Source organism: Hydra vulgaris, chromosome 09 (genome assembly GCF_038396675.1).
Source record: "Hydra vulgaris chromosome 09, alternate assembly HydraT2T_AEP".
Taxonomy (NCBI): domain Eukaryota; kingdom Metazoa; phylum Cnidaria; class Hydrozoa; order Anthoathecata; family Hydridae; genus Hydra; species Hydra vulgaris.
In genome coordinates, this window is record NC_088928.1 from 52432770 (window position 1) to 52451184 (window position 18415).

Sequence of the window (18415 nt, forward strand, 5' to 3'; positions counted from 1 at the left end):
AGGCTGCAAGCAACCACTAATTAGAGTTGGAAATTACTGAAAGAGAAAAGATGAAGATTGTAAAGCATGATAACGATTGACAGACGACTTAGAGGATTGCAAATTCTACGAATCAGGAAAGCAAGATGAAGGAAGCGAATTCCAAAGGACTGATGTTCAAGGAAAAAAGCTAGACAAATAAGAGTTTTTGGAGCATTCACAAAAAAAAAGATGACACTTAATTAAATGACAAGTAATACAAGAATGAATTTCAGTAGATGGCACAAGAGACACTAGCTGTGCCCATTATAGTATTTGTAAAAAAGAGAAAGAGAAGCAACATTACAACGATGTGATAATGGTTGGAGGTTGGCTGCTAGAGCAGGTCCAACTATATTTGCAATGCATTTTTGCACCTTGTCTAAAAGAGAAAGGGCATCATTAGAAGATCCGCCCCAGATATGCCAACAGTATTCCATACAAGGCCAAGTTTGAGCTTTATAGAGAATAGAATCTGGAGTAAGAAAGTGTCGAGCTTGATAAAGAGATGCAACCTAAGCAGATGCTAATTTTGCAACAGACTTAATATATGGTTTCCAAAAAAAGATCAGAAGTAAGAGTTATTCCTAAAAGATGAAGGGTAGATGACTCATTGAGTACATTACCATTCTTAAATATAGGAAGATCTAAATTATTGCGATAACGATTGGCTGAAAAAAATTTGGTTTTATCTGAATTAAAGTTTATCAGCCAATATGGTGGGTGATAAACTTTAATTCAGTAATATCTGTTATTACTGTTAGCAAATCAGCTGTAGAACCAGAAGATCGAAATCCATACTGATGATCAGAAAGTAAATTATTAGATTCAAGATTCATGATTAAGTGTTTGTTAATTAAAGATTCGAAAACCTTGCTTTTGATAGGAAGAAGAATAATGGGACGGTAGTTAGACAAATCAGATCGCTCTCCAGGTTTTTTGAAAATAGGGATAACAGATGCCGCTTTCCAGCAGGCTGGAAAACAAGACTTTGATAAGCACTTGTTGAATAGTTTTGAAAGTATAGACGAAAGCTCTGGAGAATACTTCTGCAAGACTATAACAAGTATGTTGCCCAGGCCACAAGCTGTTGAAGAGTCTAAGCAGGAAATCGCTTTAGATACAGAAGCTGGAGAGATACGAATGTCAAGCAATGGATCAACCTGTTTGTTGGCTATGTCAGGTAGAACGCAACTAATGGAATCAAGAGATGATATTGATGAAAAGTTCTTAGCAAACAATTTAGCTTTGTCTTCAGGTGAGGTGACAAAATCTGAACCATACAAGAGAGGTGGAATTACAGATTTGCCCTTATTATTGATACTATTAAAGAATCTCCAGAAGTGTCACGAGAGCCTAATTTTTGTGATAAAATACAAGATTTATTGACCTGAGAATAGCAGGCTTTGGCGTTAGACAAAACTTTTTTACAATGGTTTCTAGCAGTAATAAACAGACATCTGTTTTCTGGAGAATTATTTTGCTGATAGATATGGAAGTAATAGTTTCGAGTGGAAGTTGCAGCAGCACAATGTGAGGAAAACCATGGAGAAGTGTGAGGCTTGACCTGGAATTGTCGAGGGGGAATAAAAGATTCCATGCCGTCCTGAATCCATGAAGTTATGTAAGAAGCACATTTGTTGAAAGGGATTGAGAAAGGCAAAAGTTGTGGGCTTTAATGCCTGCAGAGTCACTGACACTAGAGCCAAGCCATTCAGACTGGTGAGCATTAAAGTCACCGACAACAACTATATTAGCTGATGGATAAAAAGAGAGGGCTTGGTCAATATGATCAGAAATAACATTAAAAAGAGTGCAATCTTGAGATGAAGGTGAGCCATATAGAACAAAGAGATAGGCAATAGGGTGAAGTGGTGCTAAGCGAAAGCACATAAAAGAATAGTCTGTGGATTCAAACCTAGTTTTACGACAAATGGTTGAATTCTTATGAATATAAATGCCCTTGCAAAGCACGTGACTATTGGAATCTTTACGAATTAAAGAAAGATAAGCATCTACACTAAAATCACAATATGAGACAGCTGAACTCAAATTAGTCTCACAAATAGCAAGTAGGTCTGTTGAACTTTGCAAGAGATAAGAGATAAGAAGTTACTTTGAAGACCACGAATATTAGTGAATGATAGATTTAGAGAACTTGGTGATGATGATGGTTTTTTGTGTTTTATAGTTTTTGGTACTTTATTCATTTTTAAATTAGATTGAAGAACTTGACTCAAAGCATAGATAGTACTCAGAACACCGTTTAATAGCCCAAGCAGTTGCCTCATCACTATTAATAAACCCTAAGCCGTAACAAAGAGCTCCAAATGTGGCCTTGGCAATGCACACCAAAAGTACAAACAGGGACAACTCTCTGAGAGCTACCACAGAGTTCGGGAAATTTGACTACCAGCCGCCTCAGAACCATAAAATTGAGTTTTAGAGCTGTACCCTCATTAGGAGATAATAGAATGAGTTGCCTAGTCATAAAAACAGAGACACAAGCAAAACCCATGCAATGAGTCAAGAAGATCCAGTATTCAACACCTTAAACTGGAAACAATGTATTAAAAATACATCTGCGTCAGCCTAATAGATTAAGAAGGGGTGCGAGGCTGGTCAACAGATAGAATCTGTTTACCCCTTAAGTATTTGCCTAGGAGGCCTTCTACAAGGCAGTAGCTGGATGCATTTAGCATCTGCCCAAGATGAGTATTTTTATCGAGACACCATCTCTAGCCTTTACTCAACCAAGAGCCCCACGGCAGGGGGTGTTTTAAGTTGGAGTTGGCATCTCCTAGCCTTTGCCTAAAAAGGTGATACGCCTTTTTAGGCAAAGGCTAGGAGATGCCAAGGCAGCAGGACATGAAGCAGATTGTACTGGGTTACATGTTACTAGTAGCAGGATAACCTGACCTGTCAATAAATTTATGTTGGAAAGGTGTTCTTGGCTACCTCCAGCTGTATCATTCTTGGAAAAAATCCTTATCCGAAACATATAAGACCATAATTTTACCTGATGAAATACAACAGGGTAATAAAAATCTATCAACAACTTGTAATTTATAAAATGTGACAGTTTTAACTGATAAAGAAATGCCTGATTGCAATATTACAGCAGTAATAGAACCAAAACTTGTTTCAGTTCGATAATAGCAGCAGAAATCGTAAATCAAATCAAAAGTATTTTAATGTGGCCAAAACAACCAGTCCAAATGTCCAAGCGCAAAATAGAATGTTTACCATCGGTTATAACATCTGAAATGTGGCAGCAAATTCAAAATACAAAAGTGCGAAAAAATTTACAAATAAAGGATGAAAAATTAAGAAAAAAACAATTAACCGCAGATAAAAAGTCAAAGATAGATAAAGAAACCCAGTGGGAAAAAGACAGCCAGATGACATGAGACATGTTTAAAGCATCTAAAACACGTATTACTACATATTTTATATGTAGTAATACGTGTTAAACACGCTTTTTATCTTAAGGTAGCAACTAGCTAGCAATTCGCTAGCTCAATTCCCACCGGGAAGATTAAGAAATAAATAATTGGTTGTGGAGAAAAAGTTGTTAAAATGAAAAAGCTCAAAAGGAAAGAAAAAACATGAAAATTTTGAAAAAAAAAAAGAAAGTTGCGAAAAAAAATAAGAAAGCCTTGAAACTGAGTCAGAAAACAAGTTCCATTCAAATGTTTGGCAATAATTATAAAATAAGACTCAGATAATTATGATGAAACTCTACCCTTTCCATTTTAAGAACTAAAAGGATATGTACTAAAGTAATGGAAATACTTTAAAATCTTTAGTTTTAATTCATAATAGTATTTTCATTACTATATAATTAATGTTTATTTAATAGTCTTTTTTTTTAAGTTTAAATACGTAAAAACGTTTAATAAAATGTTACTAATGTATTAATCTTTCATTTGAAGCCGTGAGCGCATTATAAACCAGACACTAAAGCAGATTTTAAGATATAGGATAAGTGTCAACAATATATACGACAAGTGTTAAACACTTGAGATAAGAATGAAAAACTATGCTTTGAAAGTAAACAAAAAAAGTACATTATTGATGTGTGTGGAAACAACCTTCAAAATTAAACCTACTTCAAATTAAAAAAAAATTATTTTCTTTACTGATTTTTTTTTAAAAAACAAAAAAACAAACTAAATTCATTCCCTACAAGGCTGCAAGCAACCACTGTTAAGTTGGTAATTACAAGAATACGAAAAGTAGTGTTAAAGAGCAAGGAAGCAGCTGGCAAAAGCTTTGCAAAGTTTAAGGTTGTATGAGTCAAACATGAAGGTGGTAGAGAAATCTAAAGCATTGTAGTGCAATAAAAAAACTAGATGAATAAAATTATTAGAGCATGAAGAGATAGATACAGTAAAAAATGCAGCTGAATGAAGAGTCAGAATGAGTTTTGGTTTATGCAACTAGAGATGTGACCATCGAATGGGGTTACTTTGATAGGTTCTTGTGATTTTTTTAAAAGCTCTGATAAAATTTTAATAAAATACTGTCATTTTTGGTTTGAATATACCAAATGATCTCTCCTTAACAGGAAAAAATGCTTTTTAGAAATATCCGAACCTGTCTTGTGTTTTTTTTAAAGCCCAAGCAGTTATCAATGTAACCCTGCATGTCGGGGTTACTTTGATAGTAATTTTTATTTCAATCAAATATCAAGTTAACCCCACCACAGGGTTTCATTGATAGTTTTTTAGGTTTATAAAAAAGATTTATAGACCTAGTACACCTGATACTATCCAAAAAATTTTAAAGTTTGTAAAAAAAATTTCAAAAATTATCAAACATTATCCAAAGTTCTCGATTTCAGTTGATGACTTAGTGAGACAGGTATCAGAAATGATAATGATCCCTTGTTTTTCTCGGTTCATCTGAAATTCTTTAAACCACAGCAGAATATGGAACAGCTTCATCTATATCATCTTTGCTTTCTATAAATTTAAAGAATTTACTTGCCAGTTGTTTTTTCAAAAATTTTATATGATGCGGTTTTATTCTCTCGAAGACTTTAACGACTTGACCAATGTAATTGACATCAGATTTCTTCCCAGTGTAGGCTAAAACTACCCATTGCTTTGGTTTAAATGGAAAGTTCCTTCTGGACCACCTCTGGTCCATTCTTGATAAATATTTTGAGACTTATATACTACCATAGGTGGTAAGAATACTCCAATAACATTTCCACAATACATGATGCTTACACAACTCTTTGAGTGCTGCATTTTTCGTTCAACTCTTTTAAGTCCTCGTCTGCATATGATTGATTTTGTGCCAGGGTCATCCGAAAGATTAGTCTCATTGTAGTTTTAAATGTTTAAGGGTTTAATTTCCTTCTAATGTCTTCACTAATTCATCGAAGTATGCATTCACAGTTTGTCTACAAACCTTTGCGTGTGAGGGTTTTACATTGTTAGCAATGCGTTTTGTCAGCTTATGGCGTTTGATGAAACTATGCATCCAATCAATCTCTGGTAAATTGTTGTTAAACCATCTGTTTTTAATACTGGAGCGATCCAGATGTTTGACCGTTGAATGAATATCTAATCCATTTTGTGATTGGAAAATGCCTGTTGGATATCCTAACCAACAGCCATTTTCCTAACACAAAGAATGTTTATTGTCTACCAAATGTGGTTCTTGCAATTAGAAGAGAGTGCAGCTTGATGTCTGACTTTTTTACCATGTTTACCTTTCATATTTTGTGCAATGTCCCATATGGAATTTTGAATGTTTTAGATGCTTTCACCAATCTCATAGTACCCTTCTGGCAACATTGATGGGCCGCTGACAACTTAGTTTCTGAATGTGAACAATGAGCACGACTCCTGCCCTTCCTTTTGAAGGTCCTCATATTACAGATAGGTAGGTATGTACCTATAGGTATATAAAAAAACATGTTTTTATAGTATTTAATAACTGTTTAGAATATGTTTTTTACACTCACATACACTTTTTTATAAACTTTTTTTATTCTTAACAATTTTGATATGTTTTTTATCTTTCAAATAGATTTTATGAAATCTTTGTAAACTTTTGATTAGTGTTTGTTTTTAACCTGAAAATAGAAAAGATAATAAAATAATATTAAAAAGATATTACAAAAATAATATACTGAAAAAGTAATTCTGAAAAAATTATCTATGTTACCCCGGGTATCAAAGTAACCTCACCTGACAGTAGCTCATTTGAGCATCGACAAAGTTGGTATTTGCAGAAAAGAGAAAGAGATGCAACCTTATGATAATAGGAGAGTGGTTCAAGCTTGGGAGATAAAGCAAATCCAACTAGATTTACATTTCGTTTTTTGGTTTTTTTTTCTAGAAGATAAAGCGCATTATTAGAAGATTTGATATTTTTGGATGTCTTCATATTTTGGTTTTGGTACATATATGTCAATGCATGTACTTGTATACGGTTTTTGATAAAATTTTATTGTATAGACTACACTTCATGGTTATTATATTTATTTTGTTTTTGTTTTAGGTCGAGCATCCAGGTTGCCCTGCTGTTAGTTCACATGTCAGGTTAGTATCTATAATAATGTCCACAATCGGATAATGGTGACAATTATGATGATTATGATGATTTTAATGATAATGATGATGATGATGATGATGATGATGATGATGATGATCATAATGATGATGATGATGATGATGATGATGATGATGACGAGGATGATGATGATGATGATGATGATGATGATGATGATGATGATGATGATGATGATGATGATGATGATGATGATGATGATGATGATGATGATGATGATGATGATGATGATGATGATGATGATGATGATGATGATGATGATGATGATGATGATGATGATGATGATGATGATGATGGTTATCAAAAGTATTATAATCATGATAATTCCAATGATCATGATGTTGATCCTTTTCTTTCTTAGGGGTAATGTACTTATTGGTGGATTTTTGCTTAAAGTGTTATCATCTGACCCACCAGAAACTGAGTTAACATACTTAGCTAGAGTAGAATTAGGAGGTGATGCTTTGTTTTTATATTAATTATTATTTTAATTATTATTTTTGACTTTCTAATTTTTTTGAATTTGTAACTATTTTAAAGGTTATATTCCGCAATCAGTAATAAATAAAATATCAGCTGAGCAATCAATGTTTCCTGCTGTAATTCGAAAGCATTGTGAACATCGGTTTAATATCCAAAGTCCTGTCTCAGAGGAGAAAAAAATATTGACAGAAATACATTCATTTCCCAGTTGGTTTGAAGAAAAAGTACAGGATTCAAAATCTGTCATAGCAAATGTTACTAGTAATGATTTGAACACTTTACAGGGTAATACTAATGATTTAAATACTTCACAGGCCTGTAGTAATAGTTTAAAAACTTTAGAGGCTTGTAGTAATGATTTAGGCACGTCGCAATCTAATAGTGATGGTTTGAACACTGCATTACCTAAAAGTGATGGTTTGAACATTTCACAGGCTAATAGTAATGACTTGAAAACAGCACTTGTTAATAGTAATGATTCAAACACTTCACAAGCTAATAATGGTTTTAACTCTTTACAGGGTAATAGTAGTGATTTGAACACTTTACAGGCTAATACTAAAGATTTAAACACTTCACAGTCTAAAAGTAATGATTCTAACACTTCACAAGCTAATAATGATTTGAACACTTTACCTGCTAATAATAATGATTTAAACATTTTACCCACTAATAGTAATGATTTAAATACTTCACAGGCCAATAGTTATGTTTTAAACACTTTGCAGGCCGGAAACAATCAAACTTTGAACACAAACAAAAGTAACCTGAGTGATACAAGTATTATTGAAAAATCACTTGATGAGCATGTTCAATCATTCTTAACTGATAGTTCTACTGATAATATTCCTCCAAATTATGTCAAAGTTAACAATTTGGTTGATTCTCGATCAACTGATGATGATCAATCTGTTTTATCGGACAATTTATTCTTATCAGATATTGAAAGCATTGCATCTATGGTAAGTTTTTTTAAACAATAACTGTAAAAAAAACTTATGCTTTTTTTACAGTTATTGTTATTTTAAAAGTTGTTATAATTTTTTATTTATAAATGATTATTTAATTTTAATTTAATTTTTATTCTTTAAATTTTTTTATGTTTAGCCTTTTTCTGCTTTCTTTATTTTGTATTTTTGATATACAGTGGGTATGTTTGTATATAAATTATTTATAAAATGTTATAAATATCATTGCTTACAAGTGGAATATAATTGCTTATAAGTGGAATATGATTGCTTATAAGTAGAATATAATTGCTCATAAGGGATCGTCTGTGAATAAACATATAAACAGTTCCTAAGTGGAATATTATTGCTTATAAGTGGAATATAATTGCTTATAAGTGGAATATGATTGCTTATAAGTGGAATATAATTGCTTATAAGTGGAATATAATTGCTTATAAATGGAATCTGATTGCTCTTAAGTGGAATATAATTGCTTATAAGTGAAATATGATTGTTTACAAGTGCAATATAATCGCTTATAAGTGGAATGTAATGTTAAACTTCTTGTGAAAGCATATTATTATTAGATTTTTTTTTTTTTTTTTTTTGCAAATTTTAAATTTTAATCTTTTCTAATTTTATTTTAGTTTTAGTTTTTTTTAAATTAAATTTTTATATGATTTAATTTTCTTTTTTCTTTTTTATTTAGAAATTAGCTTTGTATGATTCTGATGCTTCTGATCAACATATGAATCTTCCACGAGGTATTATTTTTAATTTCCCACAAGATATTCTTATGATTTTATAAAAAGTTAGTTTAGGCAAAATCTAAAAAACTCAGAAAAAAGTAGATCAACAAAGTTGTTTACAATTATCTATGTCATTATAAGGTCAAATTTTATTCTACGGAATTCGAGAGAATCAAAATTGAAGGTCTTGAGTCTCGAGGAATAATCTTTATAAGAAATAGATATTTCTAGTAAAATATTTCTGAACCTTTTCTATCTGAGTATCTTTTAAGGGTAGGAATTCCACACTGAGGTACAAGATTCTAATAAAGGTCAAACATATACTTTTTAAGCGCTTTACAAAAGTTGGGAATCATTACTGGTAAAAGATTTTAAAAGTAAGTAAGTACAAGAATGAGCCTTGCCTGTAGTAAAAGAAAAGTGATTAGAAAAATTTATATTCAAAGACATAATTTTACCAATATCTTGAATATATTCAACAGATTTAATAGCTGTATCAATGTTCATTGAGTATAAATTTAATGGAAATAGACTGTTGCCATAGCATAGATGAAAGCATTTTTTGGTTGCTATATTAGGTTGCCAAATATTTGACCATTCTAAAATTTTTTTAAAGGTACAAGGTGTGTGCTGTTTCCCTAGTCTCTTGCTTGATACAACTTGCTGTCTCTTGAGGTATCCCACTCTTTACAAGAATATTGTTTGAATATAAGTTACCTACATAAACATATTGACAACAATTTTTTAAAAATTTGTAACCAGTTTAGCAATTTGTACTTAATACCATAGAAAGTTGTGATTTTTCACTATCATCAGTACTAAGAGAACCATCAGGTCAGAGAAGCTGTGTATATAGTATACGATCAGACAGCAAACATGATTGTATAGGCTTTTTGATATTTAGCAAGTATTTCAGACTAAATTATTAAGGCTTGGTAGTAAATTTTCTTGTTGTTAGGGTGGCTCTGCTCTGATATTGTTTGTTCCATTAATATTTATTTGATATGATGTTAATAAATAAAGTGAATTTTTTATTTTTGTTACAATTTAAAAAAAATAAAATAAGAGCATTGCGAAAAAACATTTTTTTTGGCAGTTAGGGACAAAACTAGATGAAATTATTAATTTTTATTTCCTGTTTTTTTTGTTTTATTAAATGCAATTTTTTTTTAACTTAATAATATAGTTGCAAAATTTCCCAGGAGGCACATGTGACATGCCTTGTCCGTCCACGCTTAAAATAAATTATTTTTACACTCTGACCATGCCAGTTTGCACACACTGACAATGCCCGTTTGCTTTTAACTTTGAAATTTTCAAAATTTCAGTAATTTTTTTTTAATTTGTTCTGTTAAATATTTTTAACAAAAAAAAGTTTAGTAAAAGAGATGGCTATTTGTTATCTCTTTTACTGTTAGAAATAATGAAGTTAAGCAACAAGGATTTAGTTTAAAGCTACACCTATCTTGTATTCAAAGTCCTTGTCAATGGCATCAAACATTCGAAACGAGTCCTATTGCTTATATATAAAACAAAAACAATATCACAAAATACTTTCACAAAAGGTTCTTTACTACTAATTAAATGTTGATAGCATTTAAAAAAGATTATACAGTTTATAGAGCTATAAAATCCTTTATTTTCTATATTTTTAAAACCTCTTATATTTTTAAAGCTTACAACGATATTACTGATGTTTTGCATGGTTTGTAATGTTACCCAGTTAGTGCATTAAAACATAAATAACTTATGGTATGAACTAGTGTTTGCAAAGCATTAATGACTAAAACAGCAATGGAAAAAGCAAAAAAAAGGAAGCAGAAAAGTGAAGAAACAATGATCTGTACAGTTTCTTTTGATGGTTAAAGGCAGAAGAGAGGACACAGCTCACTAAATATCCTAACGAGATTTTTGTATCAAAAAATTTTTTTGAAATAAGTATTTGTTTTGCATTGTTGAATTTAATGATGGTAAATCTGTTTTAAGACTAATTATACAAAAACTTGGATTGCCAGTTTCACAGTTTATGCTTAATGTATTTAGCAAAAAGTTATACAGAACGCATAAAGAACATTCATAAAAACCAACCAAAAGTCGTCATCATCAACAGAAGGCATAAATGTTAGAAGAAAATTATAAGCCACAAAAATAAGTTTCAACATAAAGAGAAGCACTATGAAGAGACTCATTGTTTATATTAAAGAATTCATAGTATTTTTGTTTAACTTTATTTTTGTTTAACTTTATTTTTGTGTTTTTCTCAGAGTTTGATGTTAAGCAATTTTGTTAACTTTAAAACATGATATTTCAACATCAACATAAGCTTTTAGGTTGAAATTTTCACAGTATTTTCTTTATCTATAATGGTAGGAATTTAAAAAACTGATGTTTTACACCAAAAAATTGTCATTTTGTGTCATTTTTTAAGGGCATTTCCAATGGAAAATACCATCAATGAGTATATAAATAAAAATATCTTCTAAACTGTTTTGTATTATGACATTTTGGTTCTACTCCTGCATTACTATACAATGAAGAACTGGTGAAAATTTTAAGTCTTGAACTGTTATAGTTTTTTAGACATTTTGAAATAATTTTTAAGAAATTTTCATATGCCATCACCTTTTTTTCAGTAATAATCAAGGCAAAAAAGCTTGATTAACTACTTTTTAAATTAAATTTTTTGAAAATATTATATTCTGAATAAAAACAAATTGTCTTATTTTAACTAATTTTTATTTTTTAGTTTAAACCATATTTTTACAACTGTCTACATTGTTAACTTTAATAACTTCTTGACCAAGAAAATCATATTTCAATGATTAAACATTATTTTACATGAAAAACTTGTTAAAAAATAAAAAAATAAAATTTACAAATGAATAACAATTAGTTTTTTCAATTTACTGTGCATTTATAAAAACAGTAAAGTTAGCAAAAACATTTGAAAAATAAATTTTATTATTGTCTGTACTTCTAGCGCAATTAATAAAGTACTTTTTTAATATACTGACTGACAAAAGTCACAAATAAATTGTATATCAAAAAATGTTTTTGTTTTCATTATATTCTTATCTACTTTTTTTTCTACTTGTATCAATTTTGTAGTGGAAAATTACAAACCCCTAAAAATAAAGAAACCGAAATGAGTAAAATTTTTAGGTATAAATATTTTTTTGACAAAATTATTCTTTTTTTAATTTTCATTAAAAAAAGGAGTGCGACCGCACACGCTTTCTGGGAAGGCTTGTAGTTATTTAAACATTTTTATAGATCGCTTCGGACAAATTGATTTTATAACGCTTGGTAACCAAACTGCCGCTTCACTTGAAGAAGAGGTAAAAATTAGGTGATTATTTTTTTAAAATTATAAGTTTATCATGTTTTTATAATAAACAATCTTAAAATTTTCATTTTAGTTTTATTTAGCAATGAATGCAGTATCGTCGTTACCACTTTCATCATCAATGAAAACTGATACATCTTTGAGTATTCAAAACGAAAACTTTGGATGGGTGTAAGTTTTTCTTTCATTTTTGTTTTGGGTTTTTTACAAATTTATTTGAAAGATTTACTTCAAAATGACCATTAAAAGGTTTACTTCAAAATGACATGATACATCAAGTTTTCAAAAAGCATAGAAATATATTATTAACTTTTTTATGTGGATTTCATATCATTAATGGAATCAAAAGAGTCCAAAATTATTATAATGAAATGTTACTATATCTATTTCAATCAGGTACCAAGGAAATGAAAAAGATGTTATACTTATGAAAAAAGTTCATTCTCATCTAAAAATTCATAGGTATATAAAATATTTTTTAATTTTTTTATTTTAAATTTAAATTTTTATGTTTATCATAATATTTTAGTTTTTTTGGTCGTGGAGTTATATCTGTTCCACCAGAGGCAGTTTTCAAAGCAGTATCCAACCCAATTGTTCGCACTTATTATGATAACTTGTTAAAGGTACCTGTTTAATTTATTTCTTGATTAATTCTGTTAAGCATTTATGTTATAAAAATATTATTTTTATTATAAAAAAAAATATTTTAGATTATTTTCATGTCAAAAAATTATTACTTATGATAATATAAACAAAACATAGTAAAAGTGAAGTGATAAAAACCAGGTTTAGTTGTGATTAATCTTAATTATTCTTACTTAATCTTAAATGATTAAACTAAAGATTTTTTTTAATTTTAGAAAATAACAGTTGTGCGACAGATTAGTGAAAGAAACAAAATAGGTTTGTAAATTTTTATATTATGGTATAAAATTGATCATTTTATAAAAAACAAAATATTTGAAATTTTGCTGTATAAAAAATGACATTATTTTTTAAACTAAGATTGAAATTTTTTTTACACGTTTTAACAAAAATGCAGTATTTTTGTTGTTTGATTTCAAATTATATGAAATCCTCATTAAAAAGAAGAAATTGAGAGACTTATAAAGTTTAAAATAGGTTGACCAAAATATTAAGTTTACTTAGTCATAATCATGAAGTTGGTTGGTTATAGTTTCGTTGGTCATAATCATGAAGTTGGTTGATTATAGTTTCATTGGTTACAGTCATGGAGAAAGAAATTTAAAACTAAAATTTCTTTATAAGACATGTAAAGGTGTGGCAATTTAATCCTAATTTTTAATTAGTAATAAATTTGCATAACTCTATTTTAGAGATATTTAGAAAAATATTTTCGAGGTCGTAACTTAAAAATCCATAAAGAGTTAGTAAATGTAGGTAATAACTCCAAGTTGAACACAATTAAGCACAATTTTTTTCTAATAGAGTTGTAAATGAATTAAATGTTTTTACGCAATTTATGATCAATTAAAGAACTTTAATAATGCAATTGATAAATGCTACAAATTTTAAACTACAAATCTCAGAACTCGTATTCCATTTAATCATTGTTACACTTTTTTTTTATTGTTTTGGTTGTTATTGGCTAAAATTCTACGTAGTTTTACTCTCAATTTGTATGAATTAAAGCATCATTTCTATTTTATTTATATATAAAGCATCGTTTCTATTCTATTTATATATAAAGCATCGCTTCTATTTTATTCTAATAGTTATTTTAATCATTTTTGTATTTATAATTAACTGTGGTTTAAAAAACTTATAACTATAATAATGCGTGTTATGAGCACAGGGTCAGTTATATATATATATATATATTATATATATATATATATATATATATATATATATATATATATATATATATATATATATATATATATATATATATATATATATATATATATATACAATATCGGACAAAACGAGTGCAACCAAATAATGCTAATTTAGTTTCTTTATATAAAAGTGCTGCATTTTTTCAATTTAGAGAAATAACTATGTAACTGTTTAGAGACTAAGTTCTTCAAGTTTTATTCATCACAAAGTTCATTATTTGTACACGAAAATTAATAAATTAACCAAAAGTATTAAAAAAGTTGATTTCCTTCTGGACAAAACAAGTGCAACTCGACAAAATGTTGACCAAGGTGTATTTCGCTATCAATATTTCGTGGCGAATCCTTTGTTGTCGATCACAGCCTTGCATCTTCGAGGCATAGATTTGATCAGGTGATCAATGAAACTTTGTGGAATTGCTGCCCAGGCCTTTTGGATTTGTTCAAACAGTTGATCCTTATTACGAACACCTTCACGATTAATTCTGCGGTTGACGATCTCCCACAGGTTTTCGATAGGGTTGAGATCCGGAGATTGAGGCAGCCAATCCATCACCGATAGGTGGTTGTCTTGAAACTACTGCTTGACTACTTTTGCAGTGTGTTTCGGATTGTTGTCTTGCTGAAAAACCCATTTTATTGGCATATTCCATTCAGCATGAGGTAACATAATATCTTTCAGAATATTTTTATACATGAAACGGTCCATTATTCCATCATTTCGATGTATTGGACCTAGACCGTTAGCAGAAAAACACCCCTAGACCATTACATTGCCTTCACCATGCTTCACGGTTATGGCAGTAACGTAAATCGAGGCGTTTTCCGGCCGGTCGACGTACACGGCAAATGCCATCGCTCCCAATGATGTTGAACTTCGATTCATCACTGAACAGGACAGTTCGCCATTTCTGCACATTCCAGTCAATATGAGATGTAGCAAACAGGAGTCTTTTCTTCTGTTTATTTAGTGAAATCAGCGGTTTCTTTGCAGGGCGTCGAGAAAACAATCCGGCTTCAACAGCATGACGTCTGATTGTTCGGTCCGATACAGGCAGCTCTAATTGCTTTTGTATCTCGACTGATGATACCCAGGGATCCTTCTTGGCGGATCTGACGATCATAGAATCCTCTCTAGAAGTGGTGGAACGCGGTCTTCCACCTTTGTTATCTGCTGCCAACTTCCCCGTAGAGCGATATTTGGAACATAATCTTGATACGGTCTATTTTTTCATGCGATATTTATCACAAATACTTTTTTGTGACATTCCACTTACGTAATCGCCAATAATTTTCTTTCTTAGTTCCAATCCAAGACTGTTGGGAGCCATTTTTGCACTTGAAGTCATAAAAATAATAAAAATAAATAATCAAGCTTCTCAAGGCTTACAGTGTTACATTTACCTTGTGATGATACAATAATGCTCTGTGGAACACAACGTCTTGGTTGGATGTGGACTGTATTGATGTAATGAAACACTTGTTGTATTTCACTTCTTGTATTGATGTTCTTCGATAAAACACTTTGATAAAATTCACTTCGATAAACTGTCTTGATAATACTGACTGATTGACTTCCATATACTGACTGAATTACATGTCGATTTACATGTCTCTTATATAGTAAAATGAACCTGTGTGAACTTGTTCTGGAAGATTCTAGATGCTTCTTTTTGATGCTTCTGGAAGCTTCTGGATGCGTCTGGACGCTTCTGAATGTTTCTAGATATTTCTGGATGCTACTGGATGCTTCCAGATACTACTTCTGGAAACTTCTGGAAGCTTCTGCATGCTTCTGGAAACTTCTGGAAACGTCTGGATACTTTCTTTAATTATTAAAAAACTTCTGTGGCGTTGACACGGACCAGACTTAAGAAAATAAAACAAACCAAAAAAGTTGCACTTGTTTTGCCGCTGCAAAACAACACTTGTCAACGAAATTCTGCCTGTGTGCTGTCACCTGTCAGCTGATTGCTCATGTCATAGCATGCCATGACTCCAGACTCCTGAACTGTTTGCTGTGGTAGTATAGTTCGTATCATTTTTAAGACATGTAAAATTAGGAACACTTTTTAGCTTTGTTCGATGTTGGTTGCAAATGTTTTGTCCAATACTGTATATATATATATATATATATATATATATATATATATATATATATATATATATATATATATATATATATATATATATATATATATATATATATATATATATATATATTTGTATTTGGTAAAAATGGACTGTTTTGGCGTATTTAGCACATTTGCAGTTTCATAAACTTGGTTTTAGAAATGATTAACTAGTTTAAGATTTTGTTAAAGCCAATCTTTAAAAAGATTGTTTATAGTTTTTATTTTTTTTAATTTATTTTTACTATTAAGACCTTAATTCACCCTTAAACAATTGCCCTCTCATTTAAAAAAAAAAAAAAACAGCTAAATTTTGAGAAAGCAAACATAAGATGATAATGTTGTGTTAAATGTTTTAAGAAATAATTAACTTAAAATAAGTATAAGTTTTTTAAAGTAAGCAAAACTTAAATATGTAGTATTTTCAAACAACATATTTAAATTTTGTTGGTAGTTTTTTTTATAAAAATATTGTTTAATTTAAAGATATTTTATGAAGGCCTATAATGATTTTTATGGTCGTTTCAAATTAATTTAATTACAATTCAGTACTTTGAAATGCTTTAATAATAATAGTAATTTAACTTAATATATAAATAAAAAATAATAAATAGTAATTTAACTTTTAACGATGGTAATATGTACTTTTAATGGGTCCCCATTTTTAAATTATTGTCTGGTCAGGTGTATGGTTTTCATGATCACCCTGCTACTGGTAACATGTGACCCAATCCGACCTGTTTCATTTCCTGCTGCCTTGTGGGATTTGCTTTCTAAGCAAGGACTAGAAGGAGTGTGTTTCCTGTCAGTAGTGTCATTTAATATCAGTCATGCCAATAGTAATTCTCTCACCCATAAATTGCTATTTGTTTGTTTGCATTCTGTCTGAACCTCCTTTTACTCACCTGAAAGTTACTTCAAGGGAATTTGTGTTCTGTTTGAACCTCTGCTGGAGTGTTCATTCACCCTTAAGTTACTTTATATATACTTGTGTTCTGCCTGTTTATGTTTATAAGTATGCTTGTGTTCTGTCTGAACCTCTGGCACAGTGTTTGTTCACCCTTAAATTATTTTATGTTTGTTTAAATCTCTGATGCAGTGTGACCTAACTAACTTGTGACTCCAAAAATAAAAATTACGCTCACCTTAATTTGTAGTATTTTGTTAAATGTAATGTTTTTCCTAATGCATTTCCAAAATATCATGCTTGATGTTTTAAAGTACTGTATACAGGAAGTAACTAATTTTAACTACTTCAGGTCAGGTTTGGGATCATCCTGCTACTGGTATCATGTAACCCAGTACTACCTGTCCCATGCCCTACTGTCTTGTAGGGTGTGCTTTTTTAGGCAAAAGCTAGGAGAAACAAACTTTGACTTACCCTGCATTGGGGCTCTTGGTTGAGTAACGACTAGAGACGGTGTCTCGATAAAAATACTCATCTTGGGCAGATGTAAACTGCATTAAGCTAAAATTCTTCTGTCCCCAAGGTAGGCGAAGTTTATTTAGGAATTGTTCTTCCTAGCCTTTGCCTAAAAAAGCACACCCTGGAAGAGTGTGCTTTTTTAAGCGTGCTATATAGCAACTATCAATTATACACAGCAGTAATTTTGGTTACTTTTCATCTTTTCGTCTTGTAATTCAATGGTTACATATTCTGTATTTTTCATTTCATAACTAATCCATAACTAAGAGGAGAAAATACTACAATATATTTCAAATAATAATCCAAATTATTAAAACTTAATTAAATTCATGTTCAAAGAAATATAAATATATATATATGTATATATATATATATATATATATATATATATATATATATATATATATATATATATATATATATATATATATATTAGGGTGATCCAAAAATGACCAAAAAAATTTTTTTTTTTACTTTTTGTTATTCCTCAGGTCTTAATGTGTTCATTTATGAAAGAAAACATTGTACCAAAAAAATCAGCCAAATCGGTTAATATTTAGAGGTCGCGCTGGGGCGATCTTTATACCCCTCTAAAATTGGAATTTTCAAAAGTTCAGTAAAATATTGACCTTCGTTTTCTGCGCACATTTCGGTTATTTACCGTTCGATTTTAATAAAATAAAAACGAAAGTAAAGCTCTTATTACGCATAATAATTTTTGTTAAACAACATTTCCTTTTTAAATGCATATTAAAGCGGCAAAATAAATTGCAAACTAAGCCAAATTTCATTATATTTTATTATATTGGTTTATTTTATGGTTTAGTTCAGTTTGAGACTTTATCGAGAGTGTTGTGA

At 30.1% G+C, this 18415-nt stretch overlaps 1 protein-coding gene across 2 annotated transcripts in view; it reads left to right on the forward strand.

Annotated features, from left to right (window-relative positions):
• LOC100208202 (uncharacterized) overlaps positions 1-18415 on the forward strand; it is a 122910-nt gene that overhangs the window by 76002 nt on the left and 28493 nt on the right. For both annotated transcript variants that reach the window (XM_065806029.1, XM_065806028.1), the window contains exons 14-22: positions 6538-6578; positions 6968-7062; positions 7147-8051; positions 8749-8803; positions 12062-12126; positions 12208-12305; positions 12531-12596; positions 12664-12760; positions 12998-13040. In XM_065806029.1, the coding sequence (XP_065662101.1) occupies positions 6538-6578; positions 6968-7062; positions 7147-8051; positions 8749-8803; positions 12062-12126; positions 12208-12305; positions 12531-12596; positions 12664-12760; positions 12998-13040 (1465 nt within the window). The remainder of the gene's footprint in view (positions 1-6537; positions 6579-6967; positions 7063-7146; positions 8052-8748; positions 8804-12061; positions 12127-12207; positions 12306-12530; positions 12597-12663; positions 12761-12997; positions 13041-18415) is intronic.